This window comes from Fragaria vesca, linkage group LG1, assembly GCF_000184155.1.
Source record: "Fragaria vesca subsp. vesca linkage group LG1, FraVesHawaii_1.0, whole genome shotgun sequence".
NCBI classification, from domain to species: Eukaryota; Viridiplantae; Streptophyta; class Magnoliopsida; order Rosales; family Rosaceae; genus Fragaria; species Fragaria vesca.
The window spans coordinates 3,172,550-3,195,811 of NC_020491.1; the positions used below are offsets into that span (position 1 = coordinate 3,172,550).

Sequence of the window (23,262 nt, forward strand, 5' to 3'; positions counted from 1 at the left end):
TGTTTAGGTGTGTCATTCAAATCATTTTGTTCCACGAAGATGATTTCTTCTCTCACGGTTCCTATATTTTGTGAGGTGTAGTTAAATTGTGTCTTTACATCTGATGTGTGTCTTTAAATTGTGTTTTTTCTTCTTCTTTTCTTTAGTCTATGCTTTCTCTATCAAACGCTCTTCCGATTTATAATTTTTTTCAAACAACATGATTCTCCAGTTACTTGGTTTGCATATAATTTCTTGATGCGGGACTTTTAGGCTTAAAACGTCTTGGTTAGTTCTCCACTTCTACTGTATGTAGTTCTCTGTTGCCCAGATTTAAATCAGTATCAAATTTAAGTCTATTTATATCTACTTTCAAATTTTCACTTTACCTAAACCACTACATGTATATGTTAAGAACAATGATCTGCATATTTGAAATTCAAAGAGCCATGACTGGGTTATTGGTCTTGAATTCATGTTTATAGTTTTTCTCTTCTCTAATCGATTAAAGTTTTTGATTGATGCTTTTAGTTATAGAGTTAGTTTCCATCTCTCTGCAAAATAACAAGAATGTTTTCTTTTACAACAATTGATGTTTTGTTTTGGAGAAATCAGAATCATTTTTTCTTTTCTTTTTTGACTGAAAGAAATTAGAATTTTTTATTTACATTTAATCCCTCGATAGTGCTTTGTAACGAGGAAGGGAAGAGCAGTTGTTCTTGTCAAGGCCAGGATCCACCACTCGGATTTGTTGTCGTATTCAATGGCCTTGACGTAGTAGTCGTGAGAAAAAAGGTGCAGCACTGTAATGTTGCGGTCACATTCCAAAGTGAAGCTTGATTCGCCACAGTGCTTTGGATCATTTTGCAGTCGAAAAGGGTAGCTGATGTTGTGGATGTCGCCATAGGAAGAAGGGACACACTCGTCGTCATTGCCCAGAACACTTGTTTTACAATCAAAGAAACCAAGAACAATGAAGGCTACAATTCACACCCACCAACTTATTCCCATGGACAGAACAAATTTATGCTTTTGAAAATTAGAGCAGCAAAGATTCAGGCATTTAGTTGGGACGAACTGGTTGACTATATTATAAACTTAAATAAGCCTTGTGGAACAATCTTTAATTTTCAGCCTATTTATCTGTAAGACGCTAAACAAATCCAAATTAGGCCTTTGTTTGGAGGTTGAGAAGTTTGTAAAGAAATTCTTCTTCAGAAACCAGAGGGTATAAAAAGTAAATATGAAAGTTACAATGCACATTTATACAGAAACCATGAGGCAGTAAACTAAGTAATGACGAAGTACAATATTTCAACTTTCATAGGCAATTCACCTTTAAAACTACAATAATCTGCAATTCTAAGACAATCGGAAATTTCATACGCTACACGAAGTAAAGTGAAGGAATGGTAGCCAGCTATCATCACCTAGCAGAAAGAGTACATGTTAGCTCCACATTTGAACATGTTGGAATCAGATTGCTTACAGGCGTCGGTTGTGGGCATAGAGAAGGCTTTGGTGGCATTTCTAGGTTCTCAACATCTCCTGCTAGCATCTGTGTAACTCTCTTCATTGAAGGTCGATCACTTGGTTTCATTTGAATACACCACAAGGCAGCTACTATCATTTTTCTAATTAATTTCTTCTCCTCTGCTGTAGCATCCCCAATCTCCAAGTCCTTCCCCTCAATATATTGATCATGCACCCATGAGGGGAAGTAAATTTGGCTCGAGTGATCTACATATGCATTTAGATTTTTCCTTCTGCTTGCCATTTCCATCAACAACATTCCAAAACTATAAACATCAGCTTTGTACGAAACGCCACCAATGTTTTTATAAAACAACTCGGGAGCAATGTATCCCATGGTGCCTCTTGCTGCCATTGATGAGACAATGCTATTGTTTGCTGGATATAGTTTCGCTAGTCCAAAGTCAGAAATCTTTGGGACAAAATTCTCATCAAGTAGGATATTATGAGGCTTGATATCAAAATGCAGAATTTGCATTTCACAACCTTGATGCAAATATTCAATACCTTGAGCGACTCCAACTGCAATCTCATACATTTTCTTGTAACTTAATGTGATGGATTCTTCTTTGGAGTAAATGTATCTATCAAGAGAACCATTTGGCATGAAATCATATACTAAGGCACGCTTTGAACCCTCGACACAGTAACCAACAAGCTGCACCACATTGACATGGTGAATCCTTCCAATAGTAGCTACTTCACTCATGAAATCTTCCCCATTAGCATTAGACTTGCTTAACAACTTAATGGCTCCAAAATGGCCACTCCGTAATTTGCATTTAAACACAGACCCAAACCCCCCTTGCCCCAACTTATCTTTGAATCCAGCTGACATTTTCTTAATGTTGGAGTAGGAGTACCTTATAGGCATGAAATTGTCAGAATGCAGAAAGTCTTCTATTGTGCGGTAGGTTGACCAATGCCTTCTTCGCCACTTATGTATCAGAATTGCGATCACAAATGGACCTCCAAATATAAGTTTTCCCACTACAACACTGCCAACGATAGTAATCTCGAGAAACAAATGAGCTGCAAAAGATTTGAAGGAGCTGGGTTTAATTGCAGCACAAATTCTACATAATTAATTAGGTGCTTGACCTGTATATTAAGTCTTGAAAGTGCCAGACTATACATGCAACATGAGAGACAACCATCGATCTCTTTGACAATAAGTTAGTGGATATATAGAAAGTATGTTGAGAGAAATGACACTTACCGAAGAAAAACCTCCAACCAAGTAGAAAGAAACCTGGAGTGCATGACAAAGAATGTACAGAATTAATTAGCACAGTTATTCGTAAAATCAAGTAAAGAAATCATGGCGTACTCGATCGACAGTATATACCTCGTATGCTGCGCGGATAACATACTTGACCGAAAAAAAAATATAGTAAATCCGTTGACCGCGGCAAAATCCAGCGATTGACCATAGCTCGAAGCCGTACACCATTTGATCGTGTATATCTTGATAGGAAACGTTTCGGTCCTCCTCGGAGGGCATCCCAGTGGTCAGACCCATCCAATATACAGTGCACCCATTCTCCACATCTTCGGCGGAGATACTGCCTGGAACGGCATAACCATACATTTCGGAGTTAATACAGGGAGCCGTGCTCACATACCGAGAAGAATTCACTGGATTTTCACATTTCAAGAAAATTACTGACTCCACTGTATATCCTAGTTGCCAGTATGAATCGTATGTATCGTATGTAGCTAAATCACTGAAATTCGATGCGCCCAAAGGAAAACGAGGAAGGGAAGAGCAGTTGTTCTTGTCGAGGCCAGGATCTACCACTCGGATTGTGCTGTTGTCGTAGTCAATGGCCTTGACGTAGTACTCTTGAGAAAATAGGCGCAGCACTGTGATGTTGTGGTCACATTCCAAAGTGTAGACGCCACAGTGCTCTGGATCTTGTTGCAGTCGGTAAGGGTAGCTGATGTCGTGGATGTCGCCGCAAGAAGAAGGGACACACTTGGCATCATCTTTATGACCAGATGAGCCAAGAACCAAAAAGGCTACAATTGAAACCCAAGCACACTGCAGGGACAGGCTCCTAATCCCAGTTGTTCCCATGGAGAGAGATCAGAAAAGACTTGCGCATTCCAGATTCACAGTACCAAAGTCTATATACTTTTAATTAATGGAGTTTCTTGACGTGATCATTCCAACTTAGACTTAATTGAGAGTGTAAGGCTCTCTTTCATGGAGATGTCAATTACTCAATTACGTACAGAGACCAGAGCTTAATTTGTTTGTGGAATCGGACTGTAGAACTCTACCACACATTACAGATTGGCAAAGACTTATACAAGATCAAAGTCATGCACCAGGGAGTTTCCCTTCCTATACGTTGGGGTAATTTGGAGAGCTACGTACCAACGACAAGTCGCTCAGAATTTCCACAACTTGATTCAACTAAAGTGGGCAGAGGCTATGAGGACCAGGTAAACACTACTGATCTAAATAAAATCTCTTTCATGGCTTTAGTTACAAGTGCTTCAATGTTCTATCATTGTTTAGTTAGCTGTATTGTAAGAGTCGGAGCACTGATCGATTCTGGGCTTGTTCTTATTTTAATAATATACACTGCATCAGTTGCTCAGAAGCTCAGGCCAAAAAAGTACCCATATTACAAATGCAGGCTGCTGGGTTATGAAAAGCATAATTCTCAATGTGACATATAACCAACTAACCATTCTATAACTTCGGGCAGAATAGTTACATCAACCATGATTACATAAACTTGATGATAATTTTTGTTACCATGTTCTTAAGTGTGCATACACTATAAAAAATTATACACATCACTCTAACTCAGCAATTGGTTCCAGTTGAAGGTTTAATCTTTTGACAGGTGTGCTTGCACTTGTTCCTGCAGGACCTTGAGAGGCAAAAGGATTTGGAGGCATAGTCAAGTTTTCTCCTCCTTCCAACATCTGAACCACCCCTTTCATAGAGGGACGATCAACCGGGTGCCATTGGATGCACCAGAGACCCACAATCGCAAGTCTCTTCGCAATTTGAGCATCTGCTTCTTCCCCAACATGGATTCGGAGGTCTTCACCTTCTTCTAGTAGATTATAGATCCATTCTGGGTAGTAAACTTCAGGTGCGTTCTCTGTGGTTGAACTGATGTTCTTTCTTCCTCCTACCATCTCGAGCAGTACCATTCCATAACTATACACATCTGACTTATAGGACACATTCCCGAAGTTCCTGGAGAACACTTCAGGTGCAATGTACCCCATTGTTCCCCTAGCTGTAGTCATTGACACTATACTCTGATCCTTGGAACATAACTTGGCCAAACCAAAATCAGAAATCTTTGGGGTGAAGTTATGGTCAAGCAGAACATTGTGGGGTTTGATATCAAAATGGAGGATTCGTTGATCGCACCCCTGGTGCAGATATTCAATTCCTTTGGCTATGCCTAGAGCAATATCTTGCAACTTATCCCAACCAAGGAAAGAATTGTTATTGTCTGCTGATGAAATGAAATCTTGCAGTGAACCATTAGGTAAGAAGTCATAAACAAGAGCTCTTCTAAACCCATCAGCACAGAATCCGACCAAGCGAACCACATTGACATGATGGATATGACCCATTGTTCCCACTTCATTAACAAACTCTTCCCCATCTCCTTTAGTACTAGTGAGGACTTTCACGGCAACAAAACATTCAGAAGAAAGCTTTCCCTTATAAACAGTCCCATATGCCCCTTGGCCTAATTTGTCCTTGAACTGATCTGTAATCCTCTTGATGTCTGAATAAGAGTATCTGCTTGGTTTGAGAGCTCTGTAATCCTCTAAAAAGCTTTCAATTTTTAATTGATTCTGTTTCTCCTTTCTATCAGAACTATAAGCATGATAAGCTGCACCAGCAAGTAGTACGAGTACAAATGAACCCAGGGATGTACCTGCAAGTTAATCCTCTGAGTAAATTTCGACAATACATCTCTTCTAGATATGAAACAAACTAAAGAATCTCTTATAAAACTCACCAGTAGCTACTAAAGTTTTCCCCGAACCTGTAAAAACAAGAAGCAAACAAAATCGGTCCATATTTGTCAAATTACATAGTTGAGTTGTGAGCTACGACACAAGTAATGGTGTAACATTGCAAGGACAGCAGATGAAAGCTTTTAGAAAAGTTATGTGGGGCTAACTGAGCTCCCTATTTCCTGTGATTCATTATCTGTGCAAAGTTTCCAACTTCTATCAAGTCATCATGTGCTAATATGCTTGCTTGGAATGGAATTTCATGCAGGAATAATCATCATGTGCAAAAATACTTGGAATCTGTAACAAACATATAGCAAAACTTATAAATAGATGTTACCCTGTACCTCCTTTCTTCGTGCTACCCTGTGCTTCACATAGTCCACAATTTGGTTCAGACCATTCCAAATAAAGCTCTCGAGGTGCAGTCCTGTATGGTACTGATGAAAGATTACGCATCTTTGTACAAGACAGGAGGGGCAAGTACTCAATGTTATCGAAAGAATAAACCCAATAGATTTGGTAGCCAAAGCAGGGGACTGAATAAAGCCACGAGGACGGCTTTTTCCTTTTAGCTGAAGAACAATTGAATAAGGTAATATCAATCATTTGGTTTTCTGAGTAGTGGAAGGGAGAGATTGACATGTTGTGGACTTTCAAAAGCTTGGCAAGCAAGCAACCTTCTGGGTCATATAGCTGGATTTTCTGAGCCTTATAGTCTACGGTTTTGATTGCAAATTTAACTGGGATTGGAAGCTCAAGAATGGTTTCATTCTTTTCATTGCAGGACACAAGAAACCCAGGATTTTCTGGGTGGCTACCTTTGAAGCTGAATGGGAATTTGATAACCGGGCCATGTTTCCCACAGTTGGGTTTTTTACCAAGGACTATGGAGGAGAAAGCCAGCAAGATGAAGCAAAAGGAAGAAACGAGAGTTTGCTGCATTTCTCAGAATTTTCAGTACTAGCTTCTCCTGGACACTGAATAAACTTTCTGATAAAATATTTGGATGGATTTTGAGATGGCTATAGCTAGAATAATAATTGGCTGGTATACGAAGATGATTACAGTAATGTCTAGCAAAGTTGACTGACCTGGTCTATTGTCTCAAGTCTGATCACTATTCAGGCTTTGATTGAGTGGAAACTTCGCTGAAAATACCAACCTAAGAACAATTAAATAAATATTTATTAATTACAAAAATCCTCAATTATGCGTGATTATTTTTAATTTGACATCATTTGCTAATTTATAATTTAATATCTTAAGCTTGATGCATTTAACATGTTCATACCTTTTTTTATTAAAAATAAATTAAAATATATTTATGCGTCAACACTTTAACGTTACATATTGTTTTGAGACAATTACACATAAAATAAGGAATGATATAAAGTTTTTGTCAAATTGACATCTCGAATTGATAGAGTAGAAAGTTTTTGTCAAATTGACATTTCGAATTTTGAATTGCACACAAACTTTTCTATTTTGGAGTCCAAAAATGTTAAATAAAATAAATAAAATTCCAAATTTAATCATGAAATAGAACGGTTGGTTGCTACTAGTCAATCTCTTTGAATTAGTGATGCATGTGATATGTGTATTTTTACTTGACTTGTAGATCTCTAGTCGCTTATGATTAGTGACATGGCTGTAGCAAGACTTTATATTAGACTCTGGCATTTGATCAAAATAGACAATGAATACAATCTCATTTTTAATCGAGTATAATTGTAGAGACAAAGAGATAGCAAAAGAATAAAGAATCATCATCTTGTTCATTGATAATAGCCCGTTGTATATAGAATTACAAAATATCAATATGGTAATGATAAGAAATACATAATCATATTCTAATTACATATCTTGATGGCATAAGGCCAATACACGCATATGAAATATCCTAAAACACTATTCTTTATGCCGCGCGCCGGTATGTCGGTGGTGCTGATATGTCGCCTCGTTTTGTTTCTAAAATGATTGTGAGGGAAAAACAAATTTGATGACTGAATTAATGTTTATAAATTTGAAGGAGGGGTGTCTTTCTATCAGGGACGGAGGATAGTGGAACTGTCTCTAGGCTGTAGCCCAGACAGTTTTTCTCCAATTTTCAAATAGACTAGATCATATTATATGAATAAACAGGTATATATACCAATAGCCCATGTAAAAAATATTTAAAAGAAGCCAAAACCTACTATATTATACTAAATGAGGATTGGAATATGCCACCTCCACGGCTCCACCTTTTATTTTTCTAAAAAGAGGCATTGGTTTATATTAAGTTTTCTTCTTCTTCTTTTTTTCTTCTTTGTTTTGGGAATGGTCCATATTAAGTTCTAGTCTCCAATTTTTTCTTCGACTATAACATTTTTTGTTTTATGTTATTTTTTTAGTTTTTCAACAAATAGTTTTTTCTTCAATTTTATTTGATTCTCAAAACATGTTGTGTGTCGATATTGACATTTTGACGATGTGAATCTGATTATTTTCTGAAATTCGATATCACTTCTACTCTTATAGATCGATCTTCTTCTTAATATCCGGTGTTAAGAAGCCAAAAATATTTCGTAATGCAAATACAAGCATTATAAATTTATAATTTTCATACATTTTATCAAATGAAATTTAGCCCATATGGTTTTGGAATCCTGACTCTGTCCCTACTTTCTATTCACGTGTCATGACTGTAAATCACGAGTCATAATTGTAAATCTAGTTAGATCCAAATATTTGTATTTGGGGATTCTTATGAACATAGAGTTCTCTCTAAAATCCCTTTGTAAATCTAGTTTGATCCGAGCATATGCGGCCGGCGCACGACAATTGTTCTTATACTTGGATCACACTATCAAATACACACATTCTACACTAACACAACAACACAAACGATGAGGGATGGAAGAATCTGAATTCGGCAAGTTTGATCTCCATGGTGACTTGAATATGCTGCGACACGACTCAAATTGTTTGAAGTTCCTAACTGTATGGCCTTTGTGGCTTTAGTTATCTCGCTATGGGTTGTGGTGGTGCAGGTCAGAGTAGTTGAAGCGTGGCCGGCGAGATTGTACAACATAGGATGTAGGGATGTTAGGGACTTGGTCCATATATGCTTGATGAGCCTTGTGTTATTGAGTCTTCTTCGATTGTTTTTAGGCCACTATATTAGAAGTAGTCATGTTAATTTTTTTTTCTTGCTTTGTTAGTGTTTTACATTTGTTTACCATGTTTTATATTATTACATCTAATTTTAACTATCTATGTATGTATATGAAGATACACGTCGGTGGTCGTGTACCGAAGATGCTCTATTTTGATGAATTTACTTTTCTAGTTTTCTTATATACTCGGACTCCCAAGGACACATGCCCACCATTTTGTTTATCAGATGATTCAAAAAGCCGTTATAACCACTGATCTCATTCTCCTCTGCCAAAAATGCAAAACCCTAAACCAACTCAAGCAAATCCACGCCTACCTCCTCACCTCCACCCGACCCGAATCCCCCTACGCCGTTGCGCCGCTCCTCTCCGCCGCCGCAAAACACGCTCCCTGGTTCCCCTACGCTTGCTCCATCTTCAACCACCACCACCGCAACACTTTCATGTACAACACCATGATCAGAGCCCACGCGCATTACCACGCGCCGCTGGCCGCGATTACGTGTTACATAGACTTGTTGTATTGTGGGATTGTTGCTAATAATTTTACATTCCCGCCGTTGATCAAAGCTTGCGTGATGTTGATGGAACATGATTCCGGGCTAACGGGTCGGTTGGTTCATGCCCATGTTGTTAAACTCGGGTTCGGAGACGACCCGTTTGTCGTTTCGGGGCTGATCGAGTTTTACTCGGCGAGTGTTGAGATTGGTTCTGCGAGATTGGTGTTTGATAAAAGTCATGAGAAAGATGTGGTGGTGTGGACGGCGATGGTGGATGGGTATGGGAAGATTGGGGATGTGGAGAATGCACGGAAGGTGTTCGATGAAATGCCCGAGAGAAATGCTGTGTCGTGGAGCGCGATGATGGCTGCGTATTCTCGAGTGAGTGGATTTAGAGAGGTGATTTGTTTGTTTAGGCAGATGCAGGAAGCGGGGACGAGGCCGAATGAGGCTGTTCTCGTTAGTGTTCTCACTGCCGCGGCTCATTTGGGCGCGGTGGCGCAAGGGTTGTGGGTGCACTCGTATGCTAAGAGGCGCAGGCTTGAGTCGAATGTGATATTGGCCACTGCGTTGGTTGATATGTACTCGAAATGTGGGTATGTGGAAGCAGCTATGGAGGTTTTTGAGGGCATGGCGGATAAGGATGCGAGAGCGTGGAATGCTATGATTAACGGGGTTGCAATGAATGGGGATGCAAGGAAATCGATTGAGCTGTTTGATAAAATGGTTGGAGATAAGATTCAACCGACAGAGACTACATTTGTTGCTGTTCTCTCGGCTTGCAGGCATGCGAAAATGGTAGACAAGGGACTTGAATTGTTTGATCAAATGAGTACCCTTTATGGGGTTAAGCCCGGGCTTCAGCACTATGCTTGTGTTGTGGACCTTTTGGCCAGAGCTGGCATGGTAGAGGAAGCTGAGAAGTTTATAGAGGACAAGATGGGAGGACTAGGAAGAGGGGATGCCAACGTGTGGGGGGCGTTACTAGGTGCGTGTAGAGTTCATGGGAATGTTGAAGTTGGGGACAGAATTTGGCAAAAGCTCGCTGATATGGGAGTAGCCGATTGCGGTATTCATGTTCTTTCATATATTATGTACAAGGAAGCTGGCTTGGAATTCGAGGCAAAGAGAGTCCGAGATATGATCTCAGAAAGTGGAATGAAGAAGAAACCTGGTTCCAGTGTGATAGAGGTAAATGGAGTGGCTGAAGAGTTCATTGTTGGTGATCTTTGTCCTCCACAAGCACAAGAAATGCTTGAGATGCTAAACTCCTTCTGTAAAATGGCGAATTTGGAGGACGTGTGATCCAGTGAATTCCTTCCTTAGATGTATTATCCATATCATAGATCACTTCATTCTTTTGCCTCAGAACATGGCGTAAATTGAATAATGCAGCAGAGAACTGTCTTTAATTGAACTTTTGCAGGAAGCATAGAACAAATACAGGATTATGCAACTATTAAACATACGGTTGCGGTGTTCTCTTTCTCTTCTGATCAAAGAACCGACGGATATGAAACAAAAGTGTGTTGGTGAAATTTTTGCTTCAAGTAAATCAAACATGCAAGCATTTATGACTCTTCTGATTATGTAAACTAAATGATACATTACAGTACGCACTTTCAGCTTTTGAACTAAAAGAATATCGCACTCAATATTGAGATGAGGTAATGAATATAATCATATATATGCTGGGAAGGTGATAATTCTCATTCCCACTAAGTTTCTATAACCTGCTATCTGCCATGTGAACCATTATTAAGATCAATAGTCTGCCATTTCTGCCTACTAGGTATAGGATTAGAATAATCGTTTATCTGGACTCTTCGGATATCAGGCACATTGTTTCGCATGAAAATCCTCTGCAGATATTAAACCAGTGATGAGACGTTTTAGTCTTTCAGCACCTGGACCTGGCCTAAGAGTGGTCACATTTTTTATTGTGTAATCCGGAACGGTAGCATTTCCATTTGTTCCAGTACCAAACCATCCTCCTGGTACATACCCATCAGCATTGCAGCCTAAAAGCTCAGAGTCGATCTTGCTGAGAACGGACTCATTCCTGCCAAATTTCCTGGCGAAGGGGGCATTGCTGTCTACCATGAGCTCGTAGTCATCATTGGTGAGGAAATGTGGGTGTTGTTTCGGGGGGTTGTCCCATGATATGAAGTGAAGATCATGGCTCACAGTAGTGTTTCGAAACTCCTCAGCATTACAGATGACTGTGTGGAAATAACCTTCTGGTGAAGAAAGAAAGTTGGCATAATACATAAGGACTATCCTTGGGAGGTTGTCCCACCCCCAGACCATGTATTCCACAAAAGGACGGGAGAGCATCATCCAAGCAGAACCTGAGGAATTATTGAACAGAATATGGAATCAGGTATTAGGTAATGAATGGAGGGCCACATTATCATAGTTGAATAAATCTATTCAAATCCTTTTTATAAAGGAAAGATGACAAGAAAACTAAGGCAGTGTGCAGATTCAGTAGATACTCGTTCAAGTGCCAACTGCCAAGTGACAATAAATTTTAATCTTGCCTCGTATATTCCAAGTAGGCAATCAATACATAAAGAAAACGAGATAAAGAAAAAGGAAAGAAAAACAATGACACCCTTTTCCTGACTAATATTTGGGAACTAGCAGAAAGGAGTAGTCATGCTACTTATCTTGCAGAACAGTATAACCAGACACTTTTTGTTATGAAATCCAAACGCCAGGCATAAGCTGACCGACTAGACACGGACCAAATAATTGTTTAATCTTTGCATAACTGCAAATAATAGTTCTATTTCCAAACAGGTTCATAAAACTACTTTGGTATTGGCCTAAATCATACTTGGAGACTGATCTCATGTTTATCTACGAACATCACCTAACTTAGCTGTTCAACTAGTCCTTCTGTAAAAGACTATGACATTGTATCTTGTTGAACAGCAGTAATCATATAGTAGGCAGATAGATAAAACAAGAGTGAGAAGCAACAGGAGCAGAGATTTTCACCTGTAAACAGCTTATATGCACTTGGAACACTCCTTTTCTCTGGTGCCCAGAATACATCTGACTTTTGTACACTATACAGCCCTGGGTCAATTATAATCGGTTTTGCCCTCTGATACCTGAGGGGTTACATGGGAAACCCTTTAGGAGCTATATATAACTTTGCAAGGCTTAATTTTCCTACTCTTCAAAGTTAAACAAAAAGAAAGAATATTACTAAACAAAGAGGCAACGGGCCACATACTCCTTCCAGCCGATGTCACTGGTATGCTCTATGAAGTTGAGAGTTCTTGGAATGGATGACAATACATGAAGCATATCTGTAGTGCAGAAAAAACAAACACATGAACTTAGGAATCTGTAATCTGTATATGACCATGCAGCTTAATGACTTGATAAGTACTCCTTATTTTACCAAATATAGTTAGTAACAGATATATTGAAAATGACAGGGTGGATGATGAAATCAGCATAGTAAGTAACACTTCCTTAACTGTCATGAATGTCAGAAGTCATAAATTAAGCTAGACGGAGCAAACACCTTTTCCATCATCTATTCTGTAAATAAAGCAGTATACAGAAATCAATATCTAATTGCTTCTGTAATTAGCAAAGCAGAATTAATAATTGAGTTATGATTATTGCTTTTGCAGTTACCAAAACAAGCTGTAACCAAGAAATCCAATGCATAGATTTGTGCATTAAGCAATCCATAACAAGCAAAAACCATTTCCCACTCCAATTAAAGAAACAGAACAAACAAGAACCACATCAATTCCCCAATTCTAAACTACTTTAAGAAAACTGAAACACCGAATGCTCTAAACAACTTGCAACAAAACAATCCGAAAACGCGGAAAAAATGACACATAGCTAACTCAAATTCCCAGGGACTTACCATCTTGGGTCACCAAAGGATAATCAGAAGCACTCAAATTGATAAACCAATCCCACTTTCCACCTTCCTTCAGCAAAATCGCCGCGGCATGAAGCGTATTGCTCACCATTGTTGGCCCTCTGTAAGTCACCAAATTAGCCCTCACCACAACTCTCACATTCCCAAGCTTCTCAAACATGGGCTCACTCCTCACAAACCTCACCAGCTCCAACCTCTCCTCCGGCGAAGCCTCAAGGTCCAAGTGCACAGCATACTGATTCCTCGGATGGTACAGAGCCTTGAGTGTCCTCTTCAAGCTCTCACAGTCCCCCATTGAGCCGGAGATCAAGTAAGCCAATCTGGGTACTGGGTCCTTGTTAGTGTCAGAAACTTTGAGCTTTGAGTTTGACTCCACGAAGTGTGGGACGTTGTTTCTGACGTGGGTCTTGTAGAGTCTTGAAGCAGATGAGCTTGAAGAAGTGAAGACAGTGATGAAGATGAGGAAAGTGGAGAGGAGCAGAGACAGCACCAGTGGTAAAAACCACTTCTTTCTCTTCTGGGTCTTGCTGGTTTCCATTGGAGCACAAGACCCAGAACCCAGAAAGAGCTCAATCAGCAAGAAACAGAGCAAAGATTGACGCTTTTGGAGTTCTGGGTTTCATTTCTTGACAAAGATGGAAACTTTCTTAGGGGATCTGTGCTGAGCTGAGAGAGAAGAACAAAGAAGAAGAAGAAGTTGCACACACAAAAATGGTTGGTGGGGATCACGGAATGATTGAAAGAAAGAAAGAATCAATCTGGGGTTGTATTATTTAAGTGGATTTGGGTTAGTGGGTGAATGAAATTATTAGTTCGATGAGATTTGGAGAAGAATGTGAGAGACCCTGTGAGAGTGAGAGAGAGAGACACTGTGTACTTTTGGGAGTGAGTCACTTTAGTCTTTTTGTGATGACTACATTAGTCCATTACTGTTCAACTGGAATCAATTTTTTTGACCAGGCTGGTTGTGAATCTGTGGCCAGATATTCAGAGAAAGCTGGACTGAGCTGATCAGCTGAGAAACAAGATGAGAGATGATAGAAATTCTTGAGCATGTGGGGGATAACAGAGAGATTAGGCATTGCTTAGTTTTATTCAGAGAGATTAGAGACATAGTACCTGTGCTTAGAAAAGCAGTTTACTTGAACATTCATGCCACTTTGTTCTAATCATGATTTGTCCATAGCTTTACTAGAAAGCTTTCCCATAAATTTGAGAGTTACATGAGTTGTGTAATCTTTCCACAAAGGCAAAAGATACCTCATTTCGCTAATTGTTTATTTTGATGCAAAATGCAAAACCTTGTTATTGGAAAGTGCTGTAGGAAAGAAGCATTAAGTTAGTTAGGCGTTCATTTACTTACATTTACACCAGTTATAGTTACGCAGGACACCGATTTTAAATCAAACATGACCTTATTAGTCCACGATTTTAAGAAACTCGTATACACTAGATTTTGCTATAAGAGCAATTGTACCCGTTAGACAAGGGCAATTGCTGATTTGCCAATTAAATTGGTATTGTTAATTCATTATTTATCTAAAATTAGTAATTACCTTTAGTCAATGCACCAATTGAAAACAATTTGCCTCCTAATCCACTGTTCATATTACCAATGATCATTTTTATTTAATTAGAACCATTAAATTTTAATCCACGGCTATAATTAAATTTTAGTTGTATAAAACAACCATGTGCGTGTGAGCTCCACACAAATTGCCCAGACAAATCAGTGGGCAATTTCCAGCAACCCAATTGCCTAAGCAATTACTGTTGATGTGGGACATACAAATCAGTCGGGCAATATTACCTTGGTGCATCGAAGAAATGGCTGAAATTAACAAATAAGTCGTCCAATTGCACCATGGTGCAACTGCTCTAACAAATTTAACAATCATCGATGTTCCAATACATCACTGTATCATATGGACATCCTAATAAGGCTAATTCAAAATTTGAAACCCATGTTAGGCAATGTGGACAAGTTAGGCATATCTCTTGTCACTATCAAAGCTGTGGATGCAAGTTTTGGGCCAGCTCTAGATTAAGTGATTGACACGCCAATTAGCAAATTGAAAGCCCATAATGCACAAGCAAACAAAGACCCTAAACATTTGGTAATGTAGCACCACTTGGAAGTGTGATTCTAACAGAGTCAATCCTTCAAAGTCACATATGGAACTCCTCCAACGTACGCAAGGGGCCCTATTGCTTAGACAAACTGTCACATTTTCCTTCCTAGTCTCCGCCCTTAATTGCTATCTAATTCACTCGTTTACTTTTGCAACTTCCCCTGTTCTAACCCAAAACGTCTTAATTAATCACTTTCTTTGGCCGTTAAACCACCAATATTCCATTACAAGATTAAGGATATTTAATAATTAATAGTTACGATGTCTTTATCAATGGAAGTAAATCAAATAATATGCCTCAATTATTGTTAAATTAAATAAGAAAACCGTTTGGTACACAAAATAAAATAAAATAAAGTACATTTTGTCATACATCGTTACCATGAACCATCACGTTGGTTTTAACAACCTTATGTATCAGTAAATGCCCTATATGTTCCGTAATTGTCCGAGTCGTTTTTCTCAATCCGAACAAGTAAACCTGTCGCAAATGCATGCGTTACAACCCGAAAATCGGCATTTTCCGACGCGGAAAATCAGGTTAGGAACGATGCAAAAAACTCATGAAAAAGAAAGAAAACCCCTTCCCTCAAAACGTGGTTCACCCAAAATCTAGCCACAACTAATCGTCGTCTTCTTCTTCTTCTTCCTTACACAAAAGAAAGAGTCCAACCTAAAAGCCCATCACAAAGCCCCAACCCCACTCAAAAGACTACTACCCAGTCTCCACCTCCTTTCCCTTCCTCACTTCACCACCGCATTGGGATTCGAGCCCCCCCTTCCCTTCCAAAGTCTCCTCCTTTCTTATTTAACTCACCTAATTAGGGTTCCATTCCCATTTGCAGCAGATCCAAATCTCAACCCAACAATGGCGCTCTCCGACGGTGTGGTGAAGAAGGTCCTCATCTCCTACGCCTACGTCGCCATCTGGATCTTCCTCAGCTTCACCGTCATCGTTTACAACAAGTACATCCTCGACCGCAAGCTCTACAACTGGCCCTTCCCGATCTCCCTCACCATGATCCACATGGCCTTCTGCTCCTCCCTTGCCTACCTCCTCGTCAAGGTCTTCAAGCTCGTCGAGCCAGTCTCCATGTCACGTGACCTCTACCTGAAATCCGTCGTCCCCATCGGAGCTCTCTACGCGCTCTCGCTCTGGTTCTCCAACTCTGCATACATTTTCCTCTCGGTCTCCTTCATCCAGATGCTCAAGGCTCTCATGCCGGTCGCCGTGTACTCGATCGGAATCCTAATCAAGAAAGATCCGTTCAAATCGGACACCATGGTCAACATGCTCTCGATCTCCTTCGGCGTTGCGATTGCCGCTTACGGCGAGGCCAAGTTCAACTCGTGGGGAGTCAGTTTGCAGCTTCTTGCGGTCGTTTTCGAGGCCACGAGGTTGGTCCTGATCCAGATCTTGCTCAATGCCAAAGGGATCAGCTTGAATCCGATCACTTCTCTGTACTACGTTGCGCCGTGCTGCTTTCTGTTTCTGTGCATCCCTTGGATCGTTGTGGAGTTTCCGGTTTTGAAGGAGACTTCTAGCTTTCATTTCGATTTCGTGATTTTCGGCACGAATTCGCTGTGTGCTTTCGCGCTGAATTTGGCTGTGTTTCTGCTGGTGGGGAAGACCTCGGCTTTGACTATGAATGTGGCTGGTGTTGTGAAGGATTGGCTGTTGATTGCGTTTTCGTGGTCGGTGATTAAGGATACAGTGACGCCGATTAACTTGATTGGGTATCTGATTGCGTTTTTCGGGGTGGCGTATTACAATCATGCGAAATTGCAGGCGCTTAAGGCTGCCGAGGCGCAGAAGAAGGCCCAGCAGGACAATGTGGAGGCTGGGAAGCTGTTGGAGGAGAGAGATGAGGATGGGAAGAAGAGCGAAACTCAGGATTGAGGTTTCCTTTTACTAATTGTCAGCTCCACCATTGTGTTGCCGGAGAGAGAAGGAAATAGGGGATTTATTAGATCCAGGAGAATTGAGAAAGAGCAATGGCGAGACAATGTACCAAGTGGGGTGTTGCTTATTTAGACTCACTTAGCAAGCTTATTGTTTTGGGTATGTGGTGTTAGATGTTTATGTATTACTCTTCATTTTCTGTCATTTCGCTTTACAGTTGATAGCTCCCAACTTAGCTGTGGTCAATTTCGGGTTAGTGGGGGTGTCTGATGTTGATCATGGTGGTGCCTTGTGGCAATTTATCATTGTGATTAGGAGGTTATAAATGTTTTTGAGATTATTATTGAATTCAGGTAGAGGACATGAACTTATTGTATCTTTATATTCTATCTGAATTACATTCCCCGAGTATTCTACTTTTGTTGGCCATTGAATTTATTGTGCCTTGCTCTCCATGTTTATATGTCATTTTCTTTATCTCATGTCGCTGTATGCTTCAAGTCATATTCATCAAGGCAAGCGGTCTGGCACTCTGAGTGGCCTACCGGAAACATTAATGAGCAGGAGAAGCATTACCCCTTTAGTAATTGTGTGTGTTTTGGTAGCTTCGCAAGATGCTTGTTGAATTCAGGTTAAGTTGAACATAGAGGTCCAGCATTCCCTTGGATTTCCTTGTTCTGTCTCTGATTTGACTTCAATAGTACAAAGCGGTAAGTTTCTTCTCCGACATTTTTCGATACATGTTGCATAATGCTTGTCCTGAGCAATAGCAAAAGAGCTCTATACTTTCTTGAAGCGAGACATCCGTGTTCTGCTAACAGTTTTCATCCGAGCTCTATATGGTAAGTTTAACTGATGCATTAGATACCCATATTTTGGACTACTCTTTACTTTGATTCTTAGCTGTTACAGCAGTAAGATATATGGTAAGTTAACTGATGCATTTAGTGCCAGATACCCTATATTTAGGACTACTCTTTTCAAAGCTACCGGTAATGTAGGACTCAGGAAGTGAGAATCATTCTCCTTTTTATCCGTTACTTTACACACAGTCTCCACTTTTGATGCTTGCATTTTGGGTCTTGTTATCAGTTTGAAATAGAGTTGAATGTTCATGATGCATATGCTTCTCCTCCCTCGTATCACGGCTAAATTTAACGGCAATGATTTGAAGGCGTTAAACTTTCAAATCCTAGCCATTGTCATTTCTCTATAGCCATTCGAACTTGTATCAAGAAAGGATCTACAAGAAAAGTCGCAGACACTATTAGATAGCCTCTGACTTGCTATATGCTTAGCTAATACTGGGAACCATGAACACTGGCACAGTAATATTCAGCTTCTATTCTTCTATTCAAAGTGGAGAAACCAAGCCACTAAAGACAGTATATGACTCTAAGCTTATTCCAAAAGCCAAGGAAAAGGTCTATGCATCATTGCATCCCCTTGGAATTGGTTGTGGATTTGTGATCTTCAACTAAAGTAGGCAGGACTTTTTCCAAGCATAACAGATTCCTGTTGACTAAGAGTAACATCACATCACCAAGTATTGATGCATGCATGCCATTAATCCTTTGGAAAATTTCATTCATTTCTCTTTTAAGGGACCCAAACTCAAACCACTATTTTCATTAAGGTAATCAAGCACAATAGAAGTTATAGAACAGATACCACACCAGACCCTTTGTTTAGCTAACACTTATCCTCAGCAGAGGAACCATTAGATGGTTTGGTAGGTTTTCTTGGCTTGTACCACCTTGCACAAACAAGATATGCTACAAAATTTATGACACTTAAAACGCTCAAAAGTCCATAGAAACAGTCTAGTCTTCCATAGTTGATATTGTCTGCAAGCCATCCTTGCCCATCTTTGCTTCCAGTGAACCTCCTCACGATCGAAACCAAGAAGCTACTGACAAAGAAGCCTAGTGCTATGGTGCTCAGGAAGAGCCCTGTGCTCATAGTTTTCATTCCTTTTGGTGATTGAGTTATGAAGAAATCGAGCTGGCCAGTGTAGATGAAAGCTTCACCAGAACCCACAAGGAAGAACTGTGGGATTAACCAGTACACACTAATAGGAAGAGCACCTGTACTCATAGTTTTCATGCCTTTAGCCACTAATAACCGCTTCTTCTCAGTTAGTGCTGCCGCTGCCATTCCCAGAGTCGATAGGACAAGGCCTATTGCAATTCTCTGTAGATTGGTGAAACCTGTTGTAGAAAGAAAGACATTAGAAACATAAACAGAATCTATTATACGGAAGATCATAGGTTCTGTAGTTTAACATTTTGGTACTTCTATTGCAAGGCATCGAGTACTTGGGGTTCTAAGGTTTGTTATATTCAGTTCAAAGTGGTGTTATTTAACATTAGTAATACTACAATGCTTTTGGATAAATTGTTCATCTTTTCCTTCCAGTATATATACCTGGTTGGCCTTTCCATTTCTTCCAAACAGGCATAATGATACGGTCATTAACAGCCAGTGTGATCAATATGGCTAACACAAAGAAGACTGTGAGAGAGCCAGCTGGGATTTGAAACTTTCCGATGGACCTTTCCATGGTAGATGCTTGTTCTACTGAGAAGGTGAGCATTTGTGCATATGCTGTCCAAAACATGATGGTTGTGGCCCATATTGGAAGTAGTTTCACCATCATTTTCACCTCCTCCACTCTTGTAACTGAGCATAACTTCCATGGGTTCGGAAGAGAACCTGCAGGTGCATTTCTCTCAAAATCTTCTTCTGCCACAATAGCTGCCTTGTCCAAGAAACTAACCGAAAATTGAACCGGATGAGTATCAACACTATACAATGAGTTACATGAATAGCAAATGTAAATGTGGAAACTTAAACATGGAGTTTAGTTACCAAATCAAACTTACCGGAACTGATCAGTGTGACAAATTCTTGAAGCTTCAGGATAATTCTCATACAACAAGGCAACGTCGAATGGAAGTGGCATCTTTCTCTTCCTTACAGCAGCCACAATAACCTGAAAAATCTGAACTATGGGACTTCCTGTGCTTTTCTTATATCTGTATCTTTTAGTCCCCGAGAAAAACACCAAGATGGCTATGAACATGGAAATGGAACATATTCCATAGGCCAAGCTTCTGTCCACTTGGTCTTGTATGTAAACAAGGACTGTGACTGCCATCAAGGTTCCAGTGCTAATGAAAAAGAAAAATCTATTAAAGAAATAGGCCATCTGCGCTTTCTCTTTGTCATCTTTGTCATCAAATTGATCTGTTCCAAATCCTGAAACACTTGATTTCAGCCCGCCAATCCCTAATGCAATCATATATAAAGCCAAGTAAAGAAATCCCATTTGGAACTCATTGGCTTGTTGGCAGTCGTTGTTGGCAGCAGTAATGTCACAATGAGGTGGGCGCAGCTGCGGCAATTTTACTGATATTGCTAGTGCAACTATGCCCTGTACATACATCAAGAGTCTATTATATAAAGATCATCATTGATCTTTGATAAATATAATGCTGAAAATTGAAAAAGTACTCACCAATGACTGTATTGAAGCAAAGATTGCAATGGTCTTGTATCTGCCAAGGAAGGAATCGGCTAAGAATCCTCCTAGCAAACAGAGAAGAAAGGATGTGCCTGCAAAGTCTGTGACAATATTTGCTGAAGTTGAGCTTGGCAAATGCATTGTCCCAACTAGGTACGTCACCAGGTTCACTGCTATTCCCATAGTTGATAGCCTTTCACATATTTCAATTCCTATAACAAATCATTTTGATCGAGAAACTAATTAGCACCTTTAGTTTGGTGAATGATGACACATGAGAGTGTTTCATCAAAAGCTAAAAGTAATTATATATGTTAAACACTTAGGTTGGCTACCATTTGAATATGCTTGTGGAATATTATTTAAACACTAATGCATGCATTAGATTAATACAAGTCTGCCAAACCCCCATCACCTTTGCATGAACCACCTCCTTGTATTGATCAAACCTGATGACCAAATCAACTGAAAGATAAGAGAATACATACCTAGTATAAGCGCTGCGGAAACCCAACCACCAGTTCTGGACTTATCAGCAGGAAACCCTTTGTAGTCCACAGCATCCGCCGCAGTCCAACTCATTTTCTCCTCCTGAAGATCAAAACAGACAGCAATGTGTTTGTCTTTAGTTTCAGTATGGTTAAAATCCCCAGGAAGAAATTCTATTTCAGTTTCAGTTAAGGAAAGAGAGCTAGATTACCAACCATGTTTCAACTGGCCAGGAAATATGACAAGGAAGCAGTTGTAGCTAGCTGGTATATAAAACTAGAGAACCCACAACTTTCTTGGGTTTGGCAGGAGCTTCCCTCGCTTTTATAGGCAAAGAGTGTAATGCAAACACATGAAAAGTGACTCTCCACTACTAGCTTAAGTGAAGAGACTGATTGCTGTGTGTTAGGACTTAGGATAAAGCTTTTTTCAGCTAGATCCAGATTAGCCTTATCCCAACCATTAGTGGAAGCAGGTTTCTTGATTGGTTGAAATTGTGTTTTGATTCGAATAATATATAGTAGAAGGTTTACTTTGATTGTGATTTGTGAAGCTGGTTAATGTGATCCGTAGAATTATATAGATGAACCTACCTTAGCTATGTATATACACAAGCCTCTATAAGTGCTTTCTCTGCCCCACAATCTTGCTAAGCGTAAGGCGCATTTCGTGTTAGATTCTTTTTAATCGAAACCTTGAACTAGTCATGAAGTGAATCAAGTGCAGAAATGAAAGCATTCTTGTCTGCAGGTAGTTTGTGATCATAAGGATTAACGGTGGATACAATGTCCTCATGCTAAAATTGTTTTTGATGGTTCTCATTGTCATGCAATTTAATTCCAGCTAGCCAATCTGCTGCTGCATAATTCTCTTGAAAAGTTGAAACCAACTCAAAAGTGTTCTGCATTTTAGCTAATTGTGTTCACTAAAACCATATACATCGTAGGGTCACACATCAGAGTTGACAAATTGATGAAGGAATGGTCCAGTGGGAGATTGTCCACTGTGGCTCCATGTGATCTGTACGTGCTTATTAGAACACTAAGCATTATGATATGCAGTGCATCTAAGAACTACTACAGCATTTGGGAATTTTTATGATAATATCAAATCCACCGGCCATTTTAAAAAGTAGTGAACACCACAAGAAGGTAGGAAAGAAAAGGCAAACAAAACCAGATGGAGATCTGAGGCCAGTCCCTACAGCCACACCTCTCCCCAGATCTAGCTAGTATCTTCTATTCCACTAAATCACTAAAAGCAGTATATGCTCTCTTTAGTTATCATTGTTTGTTTCGCATACCATGATATGATATGTATAAGTTGCCAATTATTGTTCGAAAGGTAGAAGCTTCTCAATTTTTAATATCATCAGTTCAAAGATATTATGCACAAAATGTTACTATTGCCTGCAGATAACATGTTTAGTTAATTAGGTGATTAATGTTAGATGCATGTTTATCGATCTCTATGATGACTCTTAGTTATTTATTACATCTGGCATGCAAATTAAGGTTTGATTTCATGGTGCTGTTTATTACGTACGTACATCTGGCATGCAAATTACGGTTTGATTTCATGGTGCTGTTTCTTTGCAGCAACAAATCAGAAGTTGATTCATGCAACAAAGAAGAAACAAAAACAAGCTAATAATCATATATAAAGTTTAGAGTTTATCCATATACCTTGCATATTTGAATTAGTGGTCTAGTTTGTTGGCGCTTATCTAATGTGGATTAGAAGCATTCGTTGCTGCGATATCATCTTCATCTGTATATCTAAAAAGTTCGAGTATTTGTAAACTGTGAGTTTAGACTTCAATCGGTAGAACCAATAGTGTATACTTCTCATTAGTCATTAGTTCGAGTATATATGGATTAGTAATAGCTTTCACTATTCATCTACAGCTGAGTTTTTCGCTGAGTTCTTTATGTATGCTTCTCCTATGCTAGGTTTGCAGAGCCAAATGCAGCAAAGAGGGAGGAAATTACAGATTATGAGGAACAGACAATCCAAGAAGAGTGTGAGCTTGGTGAACTCAACGAAATATTATTCACAAATCACATATCAAAATTTAGGGCTTAGGGAGTATTATCATGATGGTGATCATCATCT

At 39.5% G+C, this 23,262-nt stretch overlaps 5 protein-coding genes and 1 pseudogene across 6 annotated transcripts in view; 2 read left to right on the forward strand and 4 right to left on the reverse strand.

The window, feature by feature from the left end:
• Positions 1–1,405: 1,405 nt before the first annotated feature.
• Positions 1,406–3,849, reverse strand: LOC101298167 (annotated as a pseudogene). The gene is made up of 3 exons (XR_183821.1): positions 2,861–3,849; positions 2,732–2,764; positions 1,406–2,544 (listed from the first exon to the last, which is right to left on the reverse strand). The product of XR_183821.1 is annotated as a probable receptor-like protein kinase At5g39030-like (transcript).
• A 345-nt stretch (positions 3,850–4,194) lies between these two features.
• On the reverse strand, positions 4,195–6,490 carry LOC101298927 (probable receptor-like protein kinase At1g67000-like). The gene is made up of 3 exons (XM_004287279.1): positions 5,865–6,490; positions 5,520–5,546; positions 4,195–5,435 (listed from the first exon to the last, which is right to left on the reverse strand). The coding sequence occupies exons 1-3, from the start codon at positions 6,460–6,462 to the stop codon at positions 4,324–4,326; spliced, it is 1,737 nt and encodes a 578-aa protein (XP_004287327.1). The 5' UTR covers positions 6,463–6,490; the 3' UTR covers positions 4,195–4,323.
• Positions 6,491–8,905: 2,415 nt separating this feature from the next.
• LOC101298462 (pentatricopeptide repeat-containing protein At5g48910-like) lies at positions 8,906–10,483 on the forward strand. The gene has a single exon (XM_004288757.1). The coding sequence runs from the start codon at positions 8,906–8,908 to the stop codon at positions 10,481–10,483; it is 1,578 nt and encodes a 525-aa protein (XP_004288805.1).
• A 253-nt stretch (positions 10,484–10,736) lies between these two features.
• On the reverse strand, positions 10,737–13,794 carry LOC101299223 (xylosyltransferase 1-like). Its single transcript, XM_004287280.1, has 4 exons — positions 13,080–13,794; positions 12,426–12,501; positions 12,185–12,300; positions 10,737–11,529 (listed from the first exon to the last, which is right to left on the reverse strand). The coding sequence occupies exons 1-4, from the start codon at positions 13,633–13,635 to the stop codon at positions 11,012–11,014; spliced, it is 1,266 nt and encodes a 421-aa protein (XP_004287328.1). The 5' UTR covers positions 13,636–13,794; the 3' UTR covers positions 10,737–11,011.
• Positions 13,795–15,928: 2,134 nt separating this feature from the next.
• On the forward strand, positions 15,929–17,539 carry LOC101299513 (probable sugar phosphate/phosphate translocator At2g25520-like). Its single transcript, XM_004287281.1, has one exon. It carries the CDS (start codon positions 16,098–16,100, stop codon positions 17,127–17,129), a length of 1,032 nt encoding a protein of 343 aa, XP_004287329.1. The 5' UTR covers positions 15,929–16,097; the 3' UTR covers positions 17,130–17,539.
• A 1,285-nt stretch (positions 17,540–18,824) lies between these two features.
• The window catches only part of LOC101298748 (nitrate transporter 1.4-like), a 5,864-nt gene continuing 1,426 nt past the window's right edge, over positions 18,825–23,262 (reverse strand). The window contains exons 3-7 of the mRNA XM_004288758.1: positions 21,147–21,249; positions 20,653–20,870; positions 20,018–20,568; positions 19,560–19,906; positions 18,825–19,342 (exon numbers count right to left, since the gene is read on the reverse strand). Coding sequence (XP_004288806.1) covers positions 18,825–19,342; positions 19,560–19,906; positions 20,018–20,568; positions 20,653–20,870; positions 21,147–21,249 — 1,737 coding nt within the window. The remainder of the gene's footprint in view (positions 19,343–19,559; positions 19,907–20,017; positions 20,569–20,652; positions 20,871–21,146; positions 21,250–23,262) is intronic.